The sequence below is a fragment of the Phodopus roborovskii genome, unplaced genomic scaffold (assembly GCF_943737965.1).
Source record: "Phodopus roborovskii unplaced genomic scaffold, PHOROB, whole genome shotgun sequence".
Taxonomy (NCBI): Eukaryota; Metazoa; Chordata; class Mammalia; order Rodentia; family Cricetidae; genus Phodopus; species Phodopus roborovskii.
The window spans coordinates 541,177-564,312 of record NW_026125887.1 but is presented as its reverse complement, the minus strand read 5'-3'; the positions used below and the strand labels follow the sequence as shown (position 1 = coordinate 564,312).

The following is a 23,136-nucleotide window of genomic DNA, read 5'->3' as shown; positions in this document are numbered from 1 at the left end:
TAACAGTAATGCACAAACTAACTTAGTGGAGCCCATTCTATATGGAGAGATACAATGTCCAGCCTAGACATGTGGGTGTGGGGGTGGAGAGGTGTCTTGGTCCTGCCTCAGCTAGATGATGGGACAGACTTAGTAGACTTCCTATGGGAGGACTTAGCCCCTCTGTGGAGGAGATGGGAGGAGGGGAGAGTGCAGACAGAGGGAGGAAAAGAGGGAGAAGGGACTGGGTTCGGAATGTAAAAAATACATTAATAAAAAATAAAGTGTAAAAAAAAAGATAAAAAAGTCAGAAGAGGTTATGAGATCTCCTGGAACTGGAGTTATAGACGGCTGTGAGCTACCCTGCGTGAGCTGGGAGCCAAAATCAGGTCCTCTGCAAGAGCAAGAAATGCTCTTAATCTCTGATTTCCAGTGTCAATATTATGGTTTTTATTGTACTCACTCAGATTTTCCTGTTTTCTGTCCCTCAGATTCCAAGAAGGAGCTGAGATAGAGACAAACTAATAGTCTTTCATTGCTGATCGGGAGACAAAAATCAATCAATCAATCAAACAAACAAAAAACCCACCAAACAAGCATGCTTGGTGAGTGTGTCACTCAGTATATTAAATCTCCATTGAAATACCCTTCAAAAACACATGCCTCCAAGGTGACCTTGTTAGATCAACATGAGTCGCCAAGTGCAACAGTTTTTCTAAAGAGGACAATTACAGTGCAGCTCATTAAAATCAGCCGAAGTCCTAGGTAGAATCAATGATTGCTGCGTTATCTGGGCAGAGATTTCTCCAATGCACGGAGGAAACACTTCAAATGTTGGACACCGCTTTAACAATCCTTGAATAATAGTAGCTCTTCTGTCTCCCTTACAACAGAGTCTCAGTTTGGGGGAACAATTTTAAAACCAGAGACGGATGCTTCTCAGAAACATTTGTTTCTGTCTTGTCATGCTATTGCTCTGAATTTATGAACAAATAAAAAACAAAGAGAATTTAGCTTAAGGACCAGAATTGAAGCATAATACAAAAAACAAGGATTGTAGGAACCGAAGGACATGTGGTATTGTGCCTTTTAGGTGCACTCTGGCATGTCTCATCCACTCTCACCCTCACCCTCAAATCTAGTTTGGAACTTGGCTTCTCTGTAGGAGCTGAGGAGCCAGGAACGAGCCTGCTCAAACAGTTCTTGTCTAGAGGCAGCCAGCTCTCCCCATTTGGGATTTCCATACGCTAACTAGACTCAAAGCCTCTTAAATCTTTCCATTTTCCTGAAACCCCACTGTTTGAGGCTGTGGAAGAAGACTTTAGGATGGAATCTGAAGTGAGTTTCATACATTTCCTACAGTTCAATGGCAGCAAGCTTTTGAAAGAGGAAGATGAAATAGAAAATAGCCCTGGGAAAACTCTCCCACGTCACAAGGCAAGTCATTTTCTAATTTCACAGTCCAAAAGTTCAGAAGGCGTGTCCTCCCACTTCTGGGCCAAGGTGCCAGGGCATGGGGTGGGGGGAGAGAATGCAAACCAAACTTAAAGGTCTTAACTGAAAATTTATTTCACTGATTTTAACATTTTTTCCATTGTAACATATAAATACAAAATAATTAAATAATTTGGAGAAGAAATTTTGCAAAGACAAATGAACACACACAGAAATGTATATTCATACTATGATTAGTCTGGGATACAACATTTGCTTGAAAAATATGCAAGGGAGCTTTAGTGAAAGACCTAACTAAAAGAATTTGAAATGTTCTTAATGAGGATGTACTGTACTTGAGGCATCACTCAAACAGGTATAAATGAGAAGTAGGATAGACCCTCTATAACTAGGAACAATCATAGTTGAAGATGTATACATATTATCACAGGATAGTTCACTACTTCCAGTAGCTGCCCTCCACCCCCCGGTCACTGTACACTTTTCAAGATTTGACAAGTTTTAAAAAATACATACAAAGCTGATTGGACCAGAATGTAGCAGTTGTAACAATAACGTACCATGCAGTTGTTATTTAAAGAGCTGATTTGTTTGTCAAATGCACACTCTTAAAAAGTAACCCTGCTCTGATCCCCTCTTTGGAAAGGGCTCTAGGTATCTGAGAAGTGGCAGTGTATATATTTTCCACCTTCATAATCTTTCTGACATGGTTTAGATTACAGTGTTATCCTCTATGACCATTGTATTAAACTAAACATCTTAATGCAGATTCTGTAATCTGATCATTAGGGTTGAAGTCCGGGCATGGGTGTTGGCATTAAGTGTCAAATATGGTTACACAAATCATCCTCTGCATAAGGATGCATCCAAGAGGATGCTCAGGGCTAAAATGTGGTACCACTGTTTTCCAAACCATAAGCTCATAGGGATATATGTGCCCAGTGTGGGCACCTTTTCTTGATTGCTCAAAGGCACTTTCTGAGCTAATTGTGGCACTGTCTGTTTATAATTGTTCAGTTTGCCTTATCATTGTTTCTTGATTTCAGCGACATTTCTGAATTTCACATCCTATATGATCTCCCAAAGGAGGGTTGAATTCACTGAACAGGTAAGTTATCACATTAGATAAAATGATGCAACCATGATTCTACAAAAGAATAAATTTACACAGCAGAAAATAAATATAAAAAAGGTAGAGATAAGATTTTTGACATGTGAGTCACTAGACTTTAACTTATATACAACAAAGGCATGCACAACTAAACTCACCGACAGACTGAAGTAAACATTTTTCCTAGGATGTTATCAAGGATAACACCTTCTTTAAAATGTGACTGGAAATGAACATTCATTTTTCTTTTCCTCCATCTTATTTTGTGGTTTTAACAACAATCTTCTTTCAAATGAAAGATAAGAAACCAAATTGCAAATGTCTAAAGATCATAATTATGCCATGGTTTCTTCTTCCAAGAGTAACCACTGACCTCAATTAGCTTATGTTTCTTTAGAGGTTGCTGAGTAGAAAACAATCTGATTTTCATACATCTCACATTGTGTAAAAAGAAAACTGGACACTTTACATCATCAACATCATGCTTTGACTTTAGAAGAGGAGAATCACATTTGCTCAATAAAGTGTAAGCTTCCCCGCTTTGAAGTCCTTCTGAGTGCCATCCGGCTTTTACCATTGCAGGAATCTTCTTTGTCACTAAACATGTGCTGTTTCCCAGTGAGATCATGAAGGCACACATCTCCATTCTGAACGCTGAAAGAAACCCCATTTCTCTCTGTAGATGCATTGCCTGGATAAGGAATATCAGAGTTGGTGTCATGAAGTAGGCAGAGAAAGCACATAAGACCAAGCAATTTAATGTTAAAATAGGAACACTGGAAATGGATCTTTAAAAAGCACCCATCCTATGTTTTCATATTTTATTTTAATTCATTCTCAACAGTTAGCACAACCAATTTGAGGTTGATCAGAAACGAAATTCTTATGACAGTTTCAAAAAAGTGAAACAGTCAAAACGGAGGGAAAAAAAAGCAAGACTTTTTTTTTTTTTTTAATTTTCAAAGGCTCGTTTCCTAACTCCAATTGAACACATTGAATTTAACTCTGTATAAGATAATCTACAGTAATACTTAAGATTTAGCAGAGATCCTACAGGCACACTTATAGGCTCCTGGTTTTCCTTGTAATTCCTATGAAATGAAATTTTGTATTAAAAGATCAGCCAAAAGAACCAGCTACAAACAGTCAGAGCAAGAAGAAATCATCTCTCTCTAATCATTTCTAAATCTGTCTTCCGATGATTATCCCAATTTCCCATGAGGAAGCCATGGATTTCAACCTAAGGGTCCAGCCAGAGGACAGCAAGGTATTAATTCAGTGGTACTGTGATTTAGACCAACACCGCCCACCACACAGATCCTTAGGACACAGCGTCTACGAGCTTTTAGCTATGTAACACCATCCTGCTGATAGTTTCACCATTGAAAGGCCATGTGCAAAACTGAATAATAAGCCCATTGGTATTTTCATGGCACAGTCATAATAATGATGAGACTAGCACTGAATACATCATACATATTGTCTCAATTACAGCTAGTGCTAAGGGATGGGTGCTATTCATTCCCCATCTCACAGATGATATGACTAAAGTTGTAGAAATTAAACACTTTGCCTGAAAGTCTATGGCTCAAAGGTGATGGACTGAACACTAGAGAAGGTTGTATTCAAAGTGTGAGCTTGTGGCCCTTCATACTAAATTACATAGTTCTAAGGCAGCTTGGAACTGAAATATGTCACATTCACGCCAATGAGGCTGGGGATATGGTTAACACAACCCCATCTGTGCCACAGCTCAAACAGGGCATGTGACTATCTAAGGCAGCTGTTCTAACTTAGGCATTTTGGTTTGAGGACATTTTGGTTGCAGGAACAATTTGTCCCAGCATAATAAAGCACTCAGCTGCCAATTGCTTTTTTGAAATTTCCAGTGCCACTCCTCCTCTTGTGTGAGGGCTGACAAGCCAGAGATGTTCATTTGACAGGCATATTATCCTTTTTAAAACACATAGCCATTCTGTTGACTGTAAAGCGCTCCCCTCCCCCACTGTCAGCCATCAAAACTAACTGTGTTAAAAGGCAGTGTCAAGATAGGCTGCTTCTATAAGATCTGAGTCCCTGAAGAATGACAGCATTTTTTTGAGAGGGCTAGGCAGGTGAAGCCTCACCTCTGAGCTCTTTTCAGAAAATGGTAAACACACAGGAGTCTAAGACTTCTAGATGATCTAGCTTGATCCTTTCTTTTTACTCCTTTCAACTTGCTCTTTCACTCTTACTAAGCAGCTTTCGTCTCCCTGTCTTTACTCCAGGGCCTACAATGCATCTTTCCTGATATGGTAAGTTGGCATTGGGCCCAGAATTTTACTCGTGGTATTGACAGTGAGGAATAAAGCCACATGGCAGCAATTTCTTATCTTCTACAGCAATGGTTCTCAAAGAAGGACAATTTAGTACCTTTCTCCACAGGAGAAAGTGTCTGGGAACATTTTTGCTTGCTACAACTTGGGGCAGGGAACTGCCAGTTCTACTGGGTAGAGAGGCTAGGGATGCTGTTCAACATCTTACAGTTCTCTGAAAAGAATTATCTAGCCCCAAACGTCACTAGTACCTGAGATTGAGAGGTCTTGATGTCAAGGAATCCTGTTGTATTTTCTTTGTGTAAAAATGAATATGTGGTATGTATGCACATGCATGCTAGTATGTATATGAGTTCACACTAGTGCATGAATGCACATGTAATGTGTCCCTGAATGCATGTGGAGGCCTGGGTTGATGGAGACTCTCTTCTTGGATTGTTTTCCACTCTATGTTGAGGCCGGGTTTCTTGCTCAATCTGGAGTCAGTTTGCTTGGGTGTTTCCTGTCTCCATTGGCCCCTTGTGTGCTAAGATTACAGCAGGGCTGCCATACTAACTGGGCTTTTAAGTGTGATGTAGGGATCTTGTCCTCACCCTTATGCAGCACCCGGTGAGGCTCTCCTCAGCCAAACCCCAGTTGTATTTTTTTTTAAATCAAACTAACAGAAGTCCTTATCTGTATGAGACTAAGAAACTATTTGGTAGAGACATGAACCTTATCACAAACTGATTGAATTAGTAATGGAAAGAATTAATATCTTAAAACAATGGGCAGAGGGTGATTATCCACTGGAAGGAGAAAATGTACTGGCATACAATAAGTTTTTAATAAAGTGCAAAAGATATATTAAGAAGCAGTAGAAAGAAAAATAAGCACTATAAGCTTTATGAATAATCAACAGCCCAGTCTTGAAGAAAAAGAAAATATAAGGAGGTTTTAGCTAGAAATTTTAGACTTAATAAGTAAAAGAAGCATAGCTGTAATAATCTGTTTATATCTGGGAGACACAGATAGTGATCAATATTGCTCACAATTCATCTTCCAGCATTTGATGTATTCATGGGGACGTGGATGCTGTCACAAGGCAGCCACATTGTGGGAAAGGATTAGCAAACATGAAAAGTGAAAAACAGGAAGGTTTCAAAATGCTAAGAATGTATATGACTAATAGTATGCTTTTAAAAGATAATATTCTTTGGTAATTTAGGTACTGCTCTTACAGAGATAGTGCAGCACTGATGTCTTTGGGAAATATTTAAATTAGGCTTTGAATATAAAACCTTTTAGGTTATGGTCAATTCCTATTATGGGAAATTAAATCTTTAAAAAGTCATTCTCAGATTAGCTCTAAAATAAATAAATTTGAATTTATAAATGTTCTGGTTTATGAGGTAAACTCTATTTTGATCCACTAGTCATAGGTGTAATCATCCAGTTTACTTTTCAAGAAGAACTACTTCAAAAAATAAACACTGGCTTGAGAAACACTATATTGAGACAGACATACATACCATTCCCGCTTGCGTGCACTGAGCAATCATTATTCACTAGTAGTGTGGTGGAGTTAGTGGAGTTACAGCTTGACTGTAAGGAATTTGAAGAGCTGGATACTCCTTGGTTTACAGTCTGCTTCTTTAAACCATTAGTAGCAGTTTTACTCCAGTCTACAGCAGAATAAGCATTACAGAAAAACAGGGCGGTATGTTGAAGCTCAAATGCAAGAGACAGGTCAAAGTGTAACAAGTTCTAGTAATTGAATTCTCACTTCAAGATCTCATAGAGAACTCATACATTTGACAAGCCGGTGTTCTAAAAGGTACCTTCACTCCCACTGCATGTATTTACCTTTCAAATGACTGCCTCATTAACAGGAACCTGTGTCCTCCTGTAACTAAAGGCCGCACTAACTAGATTGTCTGGAAATATCCACTGAATTAGGAAGTAACCCAGAGCCTCTCTCCCTCTGCCCTCATGAGAACATGTATCAACTCTGCTATGGTCACTGTTCTTGAATCCATACGGATGACTGATCTCCATACACTGTCATTCTCTAAATACAGACCCCAGCACTCATCGGGTCCTGAGAGGTGGTATTCATGCAGAATGAAGCTAGCTTTTCAAACAGACCTTTTGTCTTCTTTTTAAAAAAGAAAGAAAGAAAAGGAAATGAGCTTTTTGCTCTATTAGTCAGCCATGACTATGTGCAAAGAACTACAAAGTAACCAAATACATGCCAAAGCTTATATACAAAGTCTGGCCAGTTAACACATGAAGCCACTGACAACCTGTACCTGTGAGGAAAGGTGAGTCAAGCCTTAAAGCGTTATGAAGGAAAATATTAAAAATCACTTTGGGAAATGAAGAACATGAGCTCAATAGGAAACAAACACTAAAAATTTCATTGTTGCTTCATTCAAGAAGCAGTCTGTCACTAACTCTATTGCTCACCAAATTCCCATGTTGAAAGAATTCTCCCCCCGTCCCCCAATGATCAATGAACAGCATTTTCTGTTGTACAGGTTGTGTTCCCCTGCCTTCCAGATCTGACAACTCCTTGGCAAGAATGGTGTTCATCTTAATGTATACATTTATTTTCTTGAGATTTAAGAGAAGAAAAAACAAAGGCAAATCTTTACCAGAATTTTCAGCCAGCCGTAATTTTCCACAACAAATGTACCGCCTCCACTGTTTCCTGACATTCTCTTTTGCTGCACAGTAAAAGATAAATATGAAGAAGCCTAAGGGAGAGAAAAAAAAAATCCAAACCATTCTTCAGTGAATTCCAGATAAAACCTACATCTGGGGAGTTTGCTTTGCACAGAAGAGGAAATCTTTGGCAGTTGAGGACAAAGTGAAATTTTGTTAATTGAATAAAATGTCTAAAATCAAGATCTTGTAAGATAGAGTGCTTATAAAAGGAATTGTATTTCCACAGCAAAATTCACCATCTCTTGTCTGAGGTCTTGCCCGCATCCTTCTCTGTCCTGATAGCCCAAGCCATCTACCCAGGATTCTAGCTGAGGCCTCAGATCCCATTTCTAGAGTCCTCACAATTTGCAACCTAGTTCCAAGTTCTGTCCAGTGTTATCTCCTCCCCAGTCTCATGTGCCTTTTTCCTATGCCAGGTTCCTTGCTTGGGTCCATTGAGCCTTCTGCTCTGAGCATCAGTCTGTAGAATGTTTGGATTTATATATCTGCCATCTTCCTGCCTCCCTTCAAGGCACAAGGACAATTTCCCTGATGCTCCAGCATAGAAAGCTAGCTGCAGGTTTGAACAGGCCTTTAGACTTGCTTCCTATCTACCACTGTCCCCAGCTATAGGGGCCAGGGATCCTTACTCAGCACTGTGTCTGCCAAGCCCCCAAGGCTTTTGCTAGTAAAATATTTGTGGACTGTATGGATGAATTCTGAACCATCTCACTCCCCCCAACATTACCTACTTTTAAAATTATTCATTTAAAAACACCAGATTTGCTTCTAATGGGGTATGTATGAGGGAGCCTCAAGAGGTGGTGGACATTGCACACCTTCACCTAATGTTACCCTGGGAGGCTCCCTTGGTTGCACAAAGTGAGAAACAACATGTGTGAGAGAGGTATGCGCGGAGATAGGCACCAGTCAAAAACAAACAAACAAACAAACAAACAAACAAACAAAAAAACAGCTCATCTTCAATCAATTCAAAAATACTGTAAAACTAGGCCTTTGTTCCCTTTTACGGAAGCAGCAAATTAATTGTAGTCATTTATGTTCTGGTAAGATAGTCTAGGGAAATGGAGAAAAAAGAGGGAAGTTTGCTTGCTTATTAAGCCACATGAAGGCAGGTACATAGATTTCATGTTAATGATTAGTGTGAGTTTGCATAACATATATTTTTTTCTCTTAAAATGTCTCCTACTTTTAGTATCCCATTGTTAGGATATAAAACTTTTCTTGAGCCAAATGTGGTAGCACATGCCTATATAATTACAGTACCAGAGAAGCAGAGGTGGGAAGACCACTGTGTGTCTGAGGCCAATCTGGTGACTCCCAGGCCACCAGGGGTCTAGAACAACACTCTACCTGAAAAGCCCCCCTAAAGAAAACTAACAAGAAAACCTCTTAATATAATTTTCTTGTTTGTTTTCTATTTAATATTACATAGCACAATACCTGGGTATACCAATTTAGGGACTGGTATGCTGTTAATAAAAAGAAAATCACATATAGGTAGCCGTATGTGTGTGTGTGTGTGTGTGTGCGTGTGTGTGCTTCTTCAAATAAAATAAGAACATTGGCCAAGTTAGGCCTTAGAACTGTACTTATGGAAGGGATTTCTTTGTAAACTAGCAAAATTACCTATTGCCTGATGGGGCCGCAGGAGGGCAGTATGGGAGCCAAAAGCAATATGAAAACAAGCAGAGGAGAATGTAATGGAAAAGAGTTGGAGTAAGAGAAAGCCAAGGAACAATTCTTTATTGTTTCTGCAATGTAAACCTATCAGCCTTCTGGACTTTCAATGCTAAAGCACTTCCATTAACTATTAACAGCTGACAAGACTTTTATAACACTCCTCCAAAAGGAATTGTAATTTGCTTTTCTAAAGAGTGCAAATGCTAGAGTCCCAAAGTCAGAGTGGCTGGGCTTTACTACCATGTGGGAAGCTAAGTAGTCAAGGGGACTCTCCAAGCCTACCTCAGGCCTGCTCAGGGCATCTTGGCAACATCTAGAGATTAAGCCCATGGCCAAGACCACTGCCACTTGGGTTTGTTTATTATCTTCCCAAATATCATTTTGTTTCCAATCGAAGGCTTAAACCTAAGCCTTAGGTCTGCGTGGTGAACTCTTATAGTGACATGCTTTCTGGGTTTTTCCTGTGTGTGAGTTCTCCTTTTATTAATTAGCTTAGAAAATAAAAAGGAAGGAATTAAGAAAAGGCAGAGTAATTGGCAGGTTCCTTCAAAATAGTTTCTTCAAGGAGATGACGATGGATAAAAGGAAAACACCATATCTCAAAATTAGTAAAATGGCTTTCTTCTAAGGACCCCAAAGCTCCTGTTCTAATCAATAAATTGATTCTAAAGGAGCACATCTTCAGCCACTAAATAACCTTAGAAGTTATATTTTTATTTTCCATTGGGCTCTTTGGGTTCATATTTAATGCTGTAGTGCTTACCTTGTAAGGTGTTAAAGACGGCAAAGAGATACATGAAGGTGACATTAACTGGTCCCCAGGCAAAGAAGGCAAAGCCCCAAGTAATTCCGAGTAAAAATGTGAGGCCAGCAATACTCCTGAGGTCTTGAATACTAGTTTTGCGCTGTGCTCCCAGTTGCTTCTTCCTTTTAATTCGACAGAGCTGAACCAAGACGACAATGAACATGCTGATGTTCAGTAGAAATATCACACAGAAATATCCCACAACTGTGATATAGAACACTGCATTGCTGTTGATCCAGCAACTGGATGGGGGAGAGGAGGAAGACATTAGAATGATGGAAACATGCTTGCTCCAAGTGACACACTGAATCTATAATGATTAGCTAATTTTTTTTTCTTCAGGTACAAAAGAAAAAACATGATAAACTGCTCTTCTCCACAATCATTTATAGCTCCAGGGAACATAATCTAAGTGTTTATCTTAGGACACTTGGTAATGAAAAATATTGTAGGGCCCGGAGAGATGGCTCAGTGGTTAAGAACAATTGGTGCTTTTCCAGAGGATCCAAGCTCTGTTACCAGCACCTATGCTGGGAAGCTCACAATTACCTGGAACTTTAGCACCAAGGGATCTGACACCCTCTTCTGGCCTCCACAGACATAAACATGTGGCATACATGAATGTGTACACACACATATACAGAAATAAAAACAAATCTTAAAAATATTTTAAAACTATTTTAAAGCATTCAGAACTGTGTAAACTGTAGTTATCCTAGTCTTCATGTACTTATTAATGTAATATCTTGAGCATTTCATTTTTATCAAACGTTAAGTGTCTTAATATATTTCTTCCTAATATGAATACTCTCAGAAAAATTCCTTCTAATTTGCCAATTAAATAGTAGTGTGGCATTTTCAACTGGTTAATCTCATTACATGAAGGCTCTTGTTAAAAGTGATTTTAGATTTTATCAAGATGCTGGATATAGCCAATAGACTAATTAGATCCTCCATTTCTTGGAGAATTTAATTTTCTAGTTCCCTGGACATTCCTAAGATGAATTATACTTACAAGTCATCTGGTGTGCCATTGGGGAATTTCCCGTAAGATCCAATCCCATAATTATCTGGGGATATAGTCAGGACGATAGTCACAACCATAGCTGGTACCCCTGAAACATGGGAAACATTATTCACACAATTCTGACAACCAAAGAAAGATTGGCTGGAGGTCACTCTATCTTCCTTCCTGTGGCATGGCAGAGACTGGTTAGCTATTCACCAGATTAAGTTTCTTTTCATTTTTGCCACATGGATGGATAATTTGCCAGCCAGAACTACATTCTGGCTAGTGGGCTATAAGCTTAAGTAATTTGCTACACTGTGGCCCTGCTCTCTAGAAAATACCTGCAAGGTCCTCTACTCTCTTTCCTCCCAAGTCAAGAGCAATCTTAGAAACTCCATCTTGAGGCAGACTAATCACCAACTGGAGTTCATAAATAACTATAGAGATGCCTTCCTTCCCTTCAACTGGGATGCAGGTGACTGAGAAATGATCTGCTGAGATCTAAAGACTTATTTCTTATAGCAGCTAGTGTCAACATTAAATCATACATGTCTGGGATGTAAATTTAAGCAAATCCCAACGAATCTTCCATTATAAAATTAAAATTCCTCAGTTGATTATTTGGAACCTAATGATGAATAGAAAATCCTGTTTTCACTAACTTAGGGTTGGTGATGCTACTATGCTGTCTTTCTCAAGGGCCATGAGTACTTCTGTTAAAAGGAGGCACAAGAGGGATCCTGACAGTTAAAATGGCTTTCAGCTAGGAAAAGTTGCCTCTCAGGTTGTCACTCATCAGCTCCATGCTGCCACTCTATACTACACAGAGACTAGCCAGTCAGCTTCACTGCTCTGGGAAATAAAACAACAATAACAAACAATAATGCCTTTTATAGATTGGCTGGGGTGCCTGATACAATCAAATCTGTTTTTTATTTTAATTAATTTGTAAATCTAATGATACTGATATGATGGTTTCCTAAGTAAGACATTTTTAAAGATGGAATACTGGTGAATGAAGTTGTAGGTCATTCTTGGCTTCTTTGTGGTCCTGTGTTAGAGGGCCAGAGGTGTAGGAGCTTGTCCTTGTCAATGGTACCTGGCATTTTAGCTTTCTCTAAAGAATATAAAATTCCTGCCAATGCCTGGACCTGTGACTTTCTTTCTGGACAAGTAAAGGAAACCATGTATTTTGTTATTCTTCACAAAGATATAATGACAGTCAGGGTGACACTTAATGGAAAGCTTGTAGTCCTGTGGTGTGGGAGGTACTGTTTAGGCTGAAGAAGACAAGGGAATATGGGAGTGTTGATGGTTGGAATCCAGGGAAATGATATGTATAAAGAATGAGAAAGCCATCCTGGGCTGTTTTCTAGCCTTGCAAATGGGGGCATGCCATACCATCACCTAGACTCAAGGTCTTCACCTGGGTGTTGCCTATAACTGCCTTGCTAGCCTCAATGAAGCAATTTATGTGAAACTACATCAAAACAATAGGACACGACATACTTGTGGATTATCTACTGAACTCTTGGGGGAAGAGGTATCAGCATACTATATTTCACTGAAGAGATCAGTACCAAGCTCACTGGAAAGTGCCACCAAGAGCCACGGACTTAATGGAAGGTAGAAATGGATAATATTGGAAATGATCTGGTCGTTAATGCAACAAGATTGTTCTAGAGACAGTGCAGCCCACATGGAGTCCAAAGCGCCTTTAAAAAGTTCGTAAGTGGGATCTGATTTATCAAATCTCTACATGAGTACAAGTCAGAACACTGGAGAAGTTCACGAAACACACAAGCAAACTGATACATACCCCAGCCAACAATGCAGAATTTAAGGATGTACTTTCTGATGTAAGTATTAAACACCTTGACAAGTGCCAGGTACATGTGGAATGCTTCTAAGCCCATCCATGTGAATGAGACCAAGAGGAAATAGTGAAGAAATACAGCCACAGAGATGCAGAAACCTCGGGCATTATACAGAGCGATCCAGGAGTCTAGCAGGAAGACCAGGTTGAGCAAAAGCAGGGCAGCACACAGCTGGATGAGGATTTTGGAAGGGTAATCCCTCCGGATCTTTCTAAAATGAGAGGACAAGAAAAGAATTAGCATTACAGTCTGGCAAACTTTGTATAAGAACAGTCCTCAGGCTGTCCCAGATATGCACAGATTTCCTCTCAGAGTGGGTAAGTGTACAGGGGACATTAAAACCAACAACAGCTGGGTGGTGGTGGCAGTGCACACCTTTAGTACCAGCACTCGGGAGGCAGAGGGAGGCGGATCTCTGAGTTTGAGGCCAGCCTGGTGTACAGAGCCAAGAAGGAGGTGGTGTTATTTGCACAGTCATTCCTTGTTTTCACTTAGAAAGCCACACTGACTGAATTTTTTTTTCAGTTAAGTTTCACACTCATTTTCCTCATTCCTATACCAGTTAACAATAGTTAATCTTTCACATTTGCTCAGTGTAATTTAAAAACTTAATTTGTAATTTGTTTTTTGCTGTACATTGTGCTATGATCTCTTTCAGATTGTAACCTCTTGAGTTTCATTCTCTCTCTCTCTCTCTCTCTCTCTCTCTCTCTCTCTATATATATATATATATATATATATATTCTTATTTTACATATTAGTTCCAGTTCCCTCTCCTTCCCTCCCTCCTATGCCCCCCGACCCCCTCCCATCCCATTCCCCACCCACTCCACAGGGAGGGTGATGCCTTCCAGGAGGGGTCATCAAAACCTGTCAAGTCATTTGGAGTAGTGTCTAGGCCCTCCTTTCTGTCTCTAAGTTAAGGCAGTATTCCTCCATGTGGAATGTGCTTCCAAAGTCCTTTCCTGCACCAGGAATACATCCTGGTTCCAATGTCAGAGGTCCCTTAGACTGCCCAGGCCTTCTAACTGAGACCCATGTTCAGGGGGTCTAAGTCATTGTTTCTCTCTTTTTTCTTCCACTGAATGCTTATGGCATACCAGGCATCCATGCTGGGCACAAAGATGAACTCACAAACTAGTGGAAGGCAGAAGCATACAAACAAAAAACTCACATAGCATTTCATACACAGACACTTACTCTGTGGATATAAAGGAGAAGACAGGCCAAAGAAAGGATACTACATTTTGGTGGTGAACACCAAAGTTCAAGTTGTAGATACTCACTCAAAGGCTATGTAAGTTACAAGAGTAACTGACAGAAAAATTGATGAAAGCCCACAGCCAATATATGTGATAAATGTCAGAGCCATCATTTGACTTGGTGGTAAGGATGTCCGAGATAGGTCCTGGGAAATAAAATATTCTATCAGTGATCAATCCATCTTAAATACATAATTATTTTTGTTATATTTTTTGAATATGCTAAATACCATTAGTCTGTTTAACCAACATAGGAGATAGGCACAATCACTTTCATCAGGTACAAATAAAGATATAAGGAGTTCCAATAAACTACTCGAGGTAGTAGCTAGAAGTGGAGGAATCAAACTTCAAATTCAGCTCTGGCTGACTCCAAAGCTCATATATTTGATTGCTGCATCATAGTGCACAGGGGAAACACTGGATGAGAGCCTAAAGACTGACATTTGGCTCCTGGCTCTTACATTTCTTAGTTCTATGACTATGAACAATTCTAATTGCAAAAAAAATCCACCTGTGTTTAAAGAATGCTGGGAAGATTAAATGACACCATTTAAGGATGGATGTGTGGCTAAGTGAGTAGAGCACTTGCCTAGCATGCACATAATAATAACAGTACCAATAATAATTATAAACATTTTAAGTGTATTGAAAAGCAAATAATTTGTGTTGCCCATTCTAATCAGAATCCCTTGCTACTTAAAAGAGAAAAATGTAAATGTAAATACATACCGTGAAGAAATAATTGTATTCTACATTCAAATATTAATCTTTAAATGCATTTAGTTATTAAAAGAGTGGTTTCATTGGTATATAACTATCCCACAATATTGTGCTTTGTGCTTATCTTTGTAGTCATCAACTAGCCCTCAGACCCAGAATCTAAGGCCACGGAGTAGGGGTATGTTACCATTAGGATGCCAAAACTTGTAAGGTGGCTACAGGTACAGATGGTTTCATTCAGCCTCTTGTCTTTGATGAAGCAGCCATCAGATGACCAACCTCCTCTGCCACCTGTTGGCATCAAGAGCAATGTCTGTCCCATCAGCAAAGCCACAATATAGTGACTTAACAAGCTCCCCACTCTCTCACTTAAGACCTTGAAAGGGTTTAAATTGGAACCTACCATTTCTGCCCAAGTCCCAGAAGACACATTTCACAGTTAAGTCATCCTATAGCAGAAAGATAAGTCATGGCTAATTAATTTACTGAACTGAAAAGGAATTAGAAGAACCAGATATTTTTAATTTTATATTATGCTTGACTTTTGGAGACTTATGTGATTCTTAGAAGCAAATGAGCCACATATAGGTCAGTGTGTCTTACAATATGTATAGAAATAACTTAAGGGATTTGTTTAAAAATGTAGTCGACTTGGTGGTAGAGCACTTGGCTAGATGGTGAGTTCAATCCCCAGCCCAAGGGATAGGGAATACATTTTGGCTCAGAGGGTCTAGAGTGGGACCTGAGCCTTTGCAAGTTTAATAATTCTCAGATGGCATTGATGTTGCGGGTCGGAAGACCACACTCTGAGAAGTGAAGTTGTAGCTGAAGCTCAGTATGAGACAAGTTCCCTGGAGGTGGGAGTCAGACTTGCAGCCACAGCTCTGCCCACAGTATAATTGAGCAGTGGCTAAGAGCTTGCTTTTGCATTTGTTTGCCTCAGAACCTACATGGTCAAGGGTGAAATGATTCTGGAAGTCAAAATTCTGCAAAGCAACAAGCAATTGTAGTCTTCCACAATCTCCTGTCTCAAGTCATGCCCTATATGCATAGTTTGTCCAAGGTGTCTTTGGTCAATGAACAAACCAGACAGGCCTCTCCTCACCTGACTTGGGTTGATGTGCTTCAGCATGACTGTCACATTTCTTGTTAAGTTCTTGATAGTCATGTTTGCAACACTTGATGATATGACATAGCTGATCAGAGAGAGGTTCTCCAGGGAAGAGTCCTAGCACAACAAAGAACAAACAAGATGACAATGGAAATGAAATATGATGAGGGGGTTTTAGGGCTAGAAGGACACTAAGGGCTATTTGCATTCACATTGTTTACAATGTAGGTCAGAAATTGTGATTTAGTAAAGTAACTTTTCCAAAACCAGTAAGCAGCAACTTTACCTGAAACAGGGCAGGAGTTTCAAAAAAATTGAACTGAATCCTGGAAGCCAGTTCTACCTCATTAGTTGGCAAATTACTCATCAGTGATGAAGGCAGAGTAATGGCACCGATACTGTTCTCAGGAGCTTGGGTTTCCAGAGAAACCTGGAGATCAAGTAAGAGATAATAAAAGGGTCTGAGTGGATACAAAACACTGGTCAAAACCACAGCTCATTGTGGAGAGGTCTGGAAGAGCTTAATCTGTGATCAGACTTCAGTGTTTCTAGATTCCAGTCCTTCTAAAGAGTAGATAGAAAGCACTAGAAGTGAGATTGCTTTTCAGCACCACTATACACAATATTGTAATTGTAAAAATTCTTAAATATATTGAAATTCATCTCCATGCCTAGGTCCCCCAACTGCCTAGTACTCCTTAATGAAGTTCCATGAAGATACCATTCCTTGCCATCCCTCCACACACCAAGCATCACCCCTACTTTCCACTCTCCTGTTGTGGCACATCCTCTATCCAAAGTATATATCGTTAGAATGCTGGTGATTGAATCCAAGACCTTGTGCATGCAAAACATGCCTGATATCACTCAGTCACATCCAAGCCCCTGAAAACAATGTCAGTTTTTTATTCTGTTGGTGCTTCTCTGGCTGCTCTATATACCAGGCTGGCCTTGAACTCAAAGAGTTCTGCTTGCCATCGCATCCTCAGTGCTAGAGTTAAAAGGACTCAGATGTTAAATCTTTTGAAAGCTGAATATCACCCCTGATAATAAACAGTGATTGCCTCCATCAGGAACCACAATAGGGGCCCCAGTCATGCACCAGAAAATGTTGTTTCTATAAGAAATTAGCTTGTACCTGAAGATTTTCTGGGTCTTGGGCTGCAAAGGTTGTTGTATTGAAATTACTGGCATTCACTCTGATGACAGCAAGGGCCAAAGAAGGGGAAGTTAGACTGATGGTTGTATTTGAAAACTTCAGCTGTAAGCCAATGTCATCTACCACTTTTAGCAACCTGTAAAGACAGTCGGCAGCTTTAATTTTAGCCCCCTTCCCCCCCCCCATTCTCATATAGGGTAGCAACTGAACATTATTATATTATTATGAGCCTAGTCCTTGGGGGAAAATACTTAGATATCACTAGTCATATAAGCAGTATCTTTAGCATTAGAGGGGCACCTCTTAGCACCCTGTAATGTACATTATGTAGGTAAATTGCCCATGTGTTGTTAAACACTGTTGAAAGAGAACTTGTAGAGCAAGGACAGCCCTCCTGTTCTAGATTCCAGAATGCTTATTTCAAGAGTTCACCCAATGTTATTTAAAGCACCATTTCCTGGGACAGGCTGCTTCTCTAATGCTGTAACAGGAAGAAAGGAAAAGGCAAGCAGTGGAGTATATTAAAACATTGTGTCCTTGAGAAGAGCTAGAAGGTGAACTATTTACAATGCAGGTTACTATTGCTTATCCCATAATATAAAGATGCCTACAGCAGGAACTGGAGCCTGGAAGCTCATCCATGGAGACAACAAAGAAGACCCTTTCCCCTGACCCTCTCAACTGGGAAATCTAGTTGACTGCTTCAGTTAGTTTTTGGTAGATGTTTGTAAGCCCCCAACTTCAAAAATGTCACCCTTTGCTTCTTTTCTTATTTGGGCTACATCAGTCAAATGTCTTTGCTTGATGTTTTGAGCTCCAAGTTTAGTGATGTTTTGCTATTTGTTGCTTTTCTCTATCTGCTACTCAATATTTATTCTTGCTTTTGCTTGTTATATACTTAATAAACTCATTCATTCAAAACAGAAAGCTCAGCTATCATGGCTCATTCTCTGAACCACGAAGAACACACCCTTTCTGTTTGCTAAGTCATACCTTTGAGCCAAAGGGGCTAGCAAGGCAGGTGGAGAGTGAAGGAGTTTGCTGACTCGGTTTACCATTTCACCTGCAAGGTTAGGCTCTAAGCCTCCCAAGGACAATACTTTCTCCATCTGTGAGATTTGGGCCTCAAGATCAGGAACACTGTTGGTGTTGGCAATTTCTGCATGAAAAACAAGCCATGTTATGAATACATGATGTGAAATATTGCTTCCAAAGATAAAGATATAGATCTTATGATGTGGCCAGCTCACTTCTAGGTATTTGTCCAAAAGAAGAAAATATATGTGTTTAGAAGACTTAGTTGTGATTTTTCATGGTGACATTTTTCATAATAGTTCTAAACTAGAAATAACCCATATGTCAATGAATTGGAAAATGGATGAATAAGTTGTGGTATGTCCACAGTGGGACATTATTTAATGATAAAAAGAAACGAGCTACCAATATATTCAACAACATGGATGGCTCTCCAGTTGTCCAACATTGTGTTAAAAGACAAAATCCAAACTCAAAAGTGCACATCCTATATGATTATCTTCATATGACATTTTTGAAAAGTTTAAACTACAGGGAAACACAACATGTCAGTGGTGACAAGGGGCTAAAGGTAAGCTCTGACTTCAAAGAGACACAAAGGAACTGTAGAAGTTGTGGGAAAGTTATTTATCTTGAATGCATATCAAACTGCATAAAACTATGAAACTTTCATTTATCCATAGGATTGAAGAACTTTTATTATATGTAAATTATATTTTAGTAAACCTGACTAAAACTATAAAGCCACATCAGAGTATTTATACAATGATATAAATATAAATAATTAACTAGTATTCAATTTATATTATTTGAAAAGAATTTAATATGGGTTACTAGAAGCTCTTTTATGAACGAGAAATTATGAAGTCAACAGCCAGATTATCAGCTATGTTATTTTTATAGTGTTCAATTAAAAAAGTAAACATCTTTTTTAACAACAAAAATCTGTGTGCCCCTGTCTGTCTATATATTGGTCTCTCTCTGTCTGTCTGTCTGTCTGTCTGTCTGTCTCTCTCTCTCTCTCTCTCTCTCTCTCTCTCTCTCTCTCTGTGTGTGTGTGTGTGTGTGTGTGTGCTACTTTCTTTCTTTCTTTTTTTTTTTTTGAGACAAGGTCTCAAGTTGGCAAGGCTTCCCTTGAACTCCTGATCTCTGATCATCTGGTCTTGACTCTCTAAATGCTAGAATTATACCACACCCAGAATTTTAAAAATACAAAAATGATTCTTAGTTATAACAGTAATATCTGATTTCTTATTTTATATATTCCTTTGTGGTCTATATCCATGGAACATTTTAAACTAGCTAGCTGTTGTTTGGTTCCCACACTTTTGTATAGCTATTCTGATGGCCCACGTCATTGTGTTGAGGTAGCATGTCTTATATAATCACTCTTCTGTTATGGAGTTATTAAGTTTTAATGACTTTTGAACTACTAGGTTATACTCTGATGTGCATCTTGTATGCATATGTTATTTCACTTCAGTTGCCCCAAGAGTAGAAGCATAGACTCTGGGTCCTCTTGATGGCCTTTGGGGTAGCCTGTTTGATTGTTATGGGAAAAAATCACTGTGGGCCCAGGACAAGGAATTTCAACTATAATTTATTATTCAGCTATTGAGCCTTCTCTTAAATTGTGATTCCATAATTTTGCCTAAAGTTTCTACATTTATTAAAAATAAATTGAGAGCAATGCTTACTGGGAGAGATAGTAAATCACTTGGGAGAAACTCTAAACATCCTTGGGGATGCTGGCACAATGGCAGAGGAGCAGAAACCATAACCTGGGCTCCAGACTAGTGATATACCAAGCTTGGCTTTGTCTCCCATCCTCTAATTTCTAATTTCTTCTTCTCCTTCTTTCCCTTATTCCTCCTCCTTCCCCTGTCTCCTCATTCTCCTCCTCCTTTCTTTTTCTTTTGAAAAAAAAATTGCTTGTTTTGAGGCAAGGTTTCTATGTAGATCAGGCTAGCCTCAAAATTATAGAGACCTGCCTGCCTCTGCCTCCTCCTCCTAAGTACTGGAATTAAAGCTTTGTGCTACCATAATAGGCCCTACATGTGTAGCCCAGGTTGGCCTCTAACTCAACTCCCTCTGCCTCCTTTAGCAAATCCTCCTGGTAGGCACCACCACAACTAGCCCATCCTCTGATTTCTAAAGGAAGGCCTGCTTTTTATCCAATGAACTCAAGTTCCAGATACTCTGGAATACTCTCTGTTCTTTCCCTTTATTCCCAAGCACTAAGCCCACATGGCTTCTGGGAACCCTTTTCAGTTTCCATGGCTTTTCCATATATATTATTGTTCCTAGCCAAGTGTAACCAGTGTCACATATCCATCTATCATCACATGGAATATGTCAGAAGGTGCCAAAATATATATTTTAGCTTTTGTTGCATGCTAGGGCTTAAGCCTGGGTCGTCCAAATGTTTCAGAAGAATGGTTTAATGAGGTCCTAATTTTGCTTGATTTTGCAAGCTGGAAGCCCGAATCCCAACAGCCCCCATGATCAGCTTGCCTTCTCATATTTACCTGTCTCACCAGGAGGTATGCTGATGGTGATCACCTTTTCAGGGACAGATGGAGCTGGTGTGGTAAGAGGGGGAAGGGAGGACTGCACAGGTGCCAGGGTGTGGAAAAAATCAGTTTGGGGCAGAGAGGAAGAGGCAGCTACAGATTGAACAGACATGCCAATGGCAGGACTGGAGACCAGGGGGCCAGCTGGCTGGGGAGATGGGAGGTGACTTTCTTGTGCCAGAGAGGGTGTGCTTTGGGTCATAGAGGTGTGATCAAGAGGTTCAGACAAAGAGAAGTCACTAGCAATGTGGGACAAAATGGTGGCCTGAGGTACTGGCACGGGCTTGCTGGAAGAAGATAACGATGAGCCATGTGGCTGATAAGCATCACAGAAAATGGGATCCTGCAGTTCGCTAAAGGAAAAAAAGTCAGAGAGATACATGTGAGACACCAATAAGGTACAGAGGGCTGAGTCCTCACCACCAGCAGCTACCTGGTACCACCAAGTTAACAGAGCTTCACTCTAAAAGACTGGACACTTCACATTCTCTATGCCTCTGGGACTGGATTCTGCCCCTGTTTCCTTCATACTTTTAGGGAAGAGAAATTGGCATTATTCTATAAACCCCAGTTCTGGTTCACTGATTTATCACTGTTCTAGAGCTCTATACCATACTGTGTTTCACTCAGTTGAGAGGATCTTGCACCATTCTCTCTGTCCCTGCAGGAAAGACATACTAAATGTCCCATAATCCCACTGATCTCATTACACTAGATATCTGTCTTAAACCAATTTCATAATTATAGCCAGGTATAGTGGTCACTAGCACATGGTAAGTGATCAACAAGTATTGGTTGGATAAAAATATGAATCAAGCTGGAGCCAAAGAGATAGCTCCTAGCTTGTCAGTCAACTACCTCTTAACATTGCTTTAGTTCAGTGGTACTAAACCTCAGTTATACTTGAACTCTATTAAAGACCTTTGAAAAATATATCCATATAGATAGACAGATTATATTGCAACTTGACTAGATTTAGAGTCAGCTAGGAGATACCCTATGTCTGTGAGGGTGTTTCCAGACAGCTTTAACTGAGGATAAAAGACCCACTCTGTATATGGGTATCACCATATTTGGGCTAGGGTTCAGCATTCATCTCTCTCAGCTTTGAGATCGTGGGTGCAATGTGACCAGCCCCCTCATACTTGTGCTTCCATAACAAACAGTATCCCTTCTTAAACTAAACAGCAAAATAAATCAATTCTCCCCTTAAGTTGCTTCTGTCAGGTAATTTGTTCCAGAAATAAGGAATCTAAGATAGGTAGAGAGAGGACAGATAGATTTCTGTGGCGTACCCTCTTGCCTTATGCAGTTGGTTTTGAGGTAGCATATAATGGGTCCCAGACATATATATTTTCTAGAATCTCAGGTGACTTTTGTGGTCATCAAAGGTCAAGAACTCACCTACTATCTGCACATGATCAATCTGTCTTAGGACATATTAGGGAGAAGTAACTAGAGTGGACAAATAAAAACCCAAGGATGTCTCTGATAGATCCAGTTTTAGATGGAGACAGAAAAAACAAAACAAAACAAAACAATGACACCATATTCTTAGAGCTTCTTTTATACAAGAGGAGGGAGAACGATTGTATTGAGGGACTGTGCTTGCTAGTCTGATGTCAATTTGACACACAAACTACTGTGACTTGTCAGAAAGAAGAAAACCTCAATTGAGGAGATGCCTCCATAAAACCAGCTGTAAGACATTATCTTGATTAGTAATTGATGGGGTAGGGCCCAGCCCATGGTGGGTGGTTCCATCCCTAGGCTGCTGGACCTGGGCTCTGTAAGAAGGCAGGCTAAGCAAGCCATGGGGAGAAAGATAGTAAGTAGCACTCCTTCTTGGACTCTGCATCAGCTTCTGCCTCCAGGTTACCTGGTTTAGTTCCTGTTCCGACTTTCTCCAATTATGAACTATGATCTATAAGTGTAAGCTAAATAAACCCTTTCCTTCCCAACTTGCTTTTGGTCATGGTGTTTCATCACAGCAATAATAACACTAAGACAGGATCTTTAGATAAGCATAAGAAGTGTTGCTGGATTGGGGTGAAACTCAGTTTGTAGTGTGCTTACTTTGCAGGTATGAAGCACTGAGTTTGATCCCAAGTGCCACATAAAATTGATGATCCTGCCACTTGGGAAGTAGAGACATGAGGATCTGGAGTTCAAGGTCATTGACTACATAGTGACTGTAAAATTAGTAGGTTTAATTAGGTTTAATTAGTAGGTTCTATTTCAGAGGGAGCAAGAGAGTGAGACAGAGACAGAGACAGAGAGAGACAGAAAGACATAGACACAGAGACAAAGAACGTCCTCTGGATGATTGA

General features: G+C 39.8%; 1 protein-coding gene across 1 annotated transcript in view; it reads right to left on the bottom strand.

Annotated features, from left to right (window-relative positions):
• Window positions 1–2,044: 2,044 nt before the first annotated feature.
• Adgrg2 (adhesion G protein-coupled receptor G2) overlaps window positions 2,045–23,136 on the bottom strand; it is a 69,797-nt gene continuing 48,705 nt past the window's right edge. The window contains exons 14-27 of the mRNA XM_051178893.1: window positions 20,762–21,159; window positions 18,192–18,357; window positions 17,178–17,334; window positions 16,326–16,469; window positions 16,034–16,156; window positions 15,332–15,377; window positions 15,116–15,219; window positions 14,230–14,351; window positions 12,886–13,154; window positions 11,073–11,172; window positions 10,016–10,299; window positions 7,497–7,598; window positions 6,372–6,524; window positions 2,045–3,236 (exon numbers count right to left, since the gene is read on the bottom strand). Of these exons, the coding sequence (XP_051034850.1) occupies window positions 3,052–3,236; window positions 6,372–6,524; window positions 7,497–7,598; window positions 10,016–10,299; window positions 11,073–11,172; window positions 12,886–13,154; window positions 14,230–14,351; window positions 15,116–15,219; window positions 15,332–15,377; window positions 16,034–16,156; window positions 16,326–16,469; window positions 17,178–17,334; window positions 18,192–18,357; window positions 20,762–21,159 (2,353 nt within the window). The 3' untranslated portion in view covers window positions 2,045–3,051. The remainder of the gene's footprint in view (window positions 3,237–6,371; window positions 6,525–7,496; window positions 7,599–10,015; window positions 10,300–11,072; window positions 11,173–12,885; window positions 13,155–14,229; window positions 14,352–15,115; window positions 15,220–15,331; window positions 15,378–16,033; window positions 16,157–16,325; window positions 16,470–17,177; window positions 17,335–18,191; window positions 18,358–20,761; window positions 21,160–23,136) is intronic.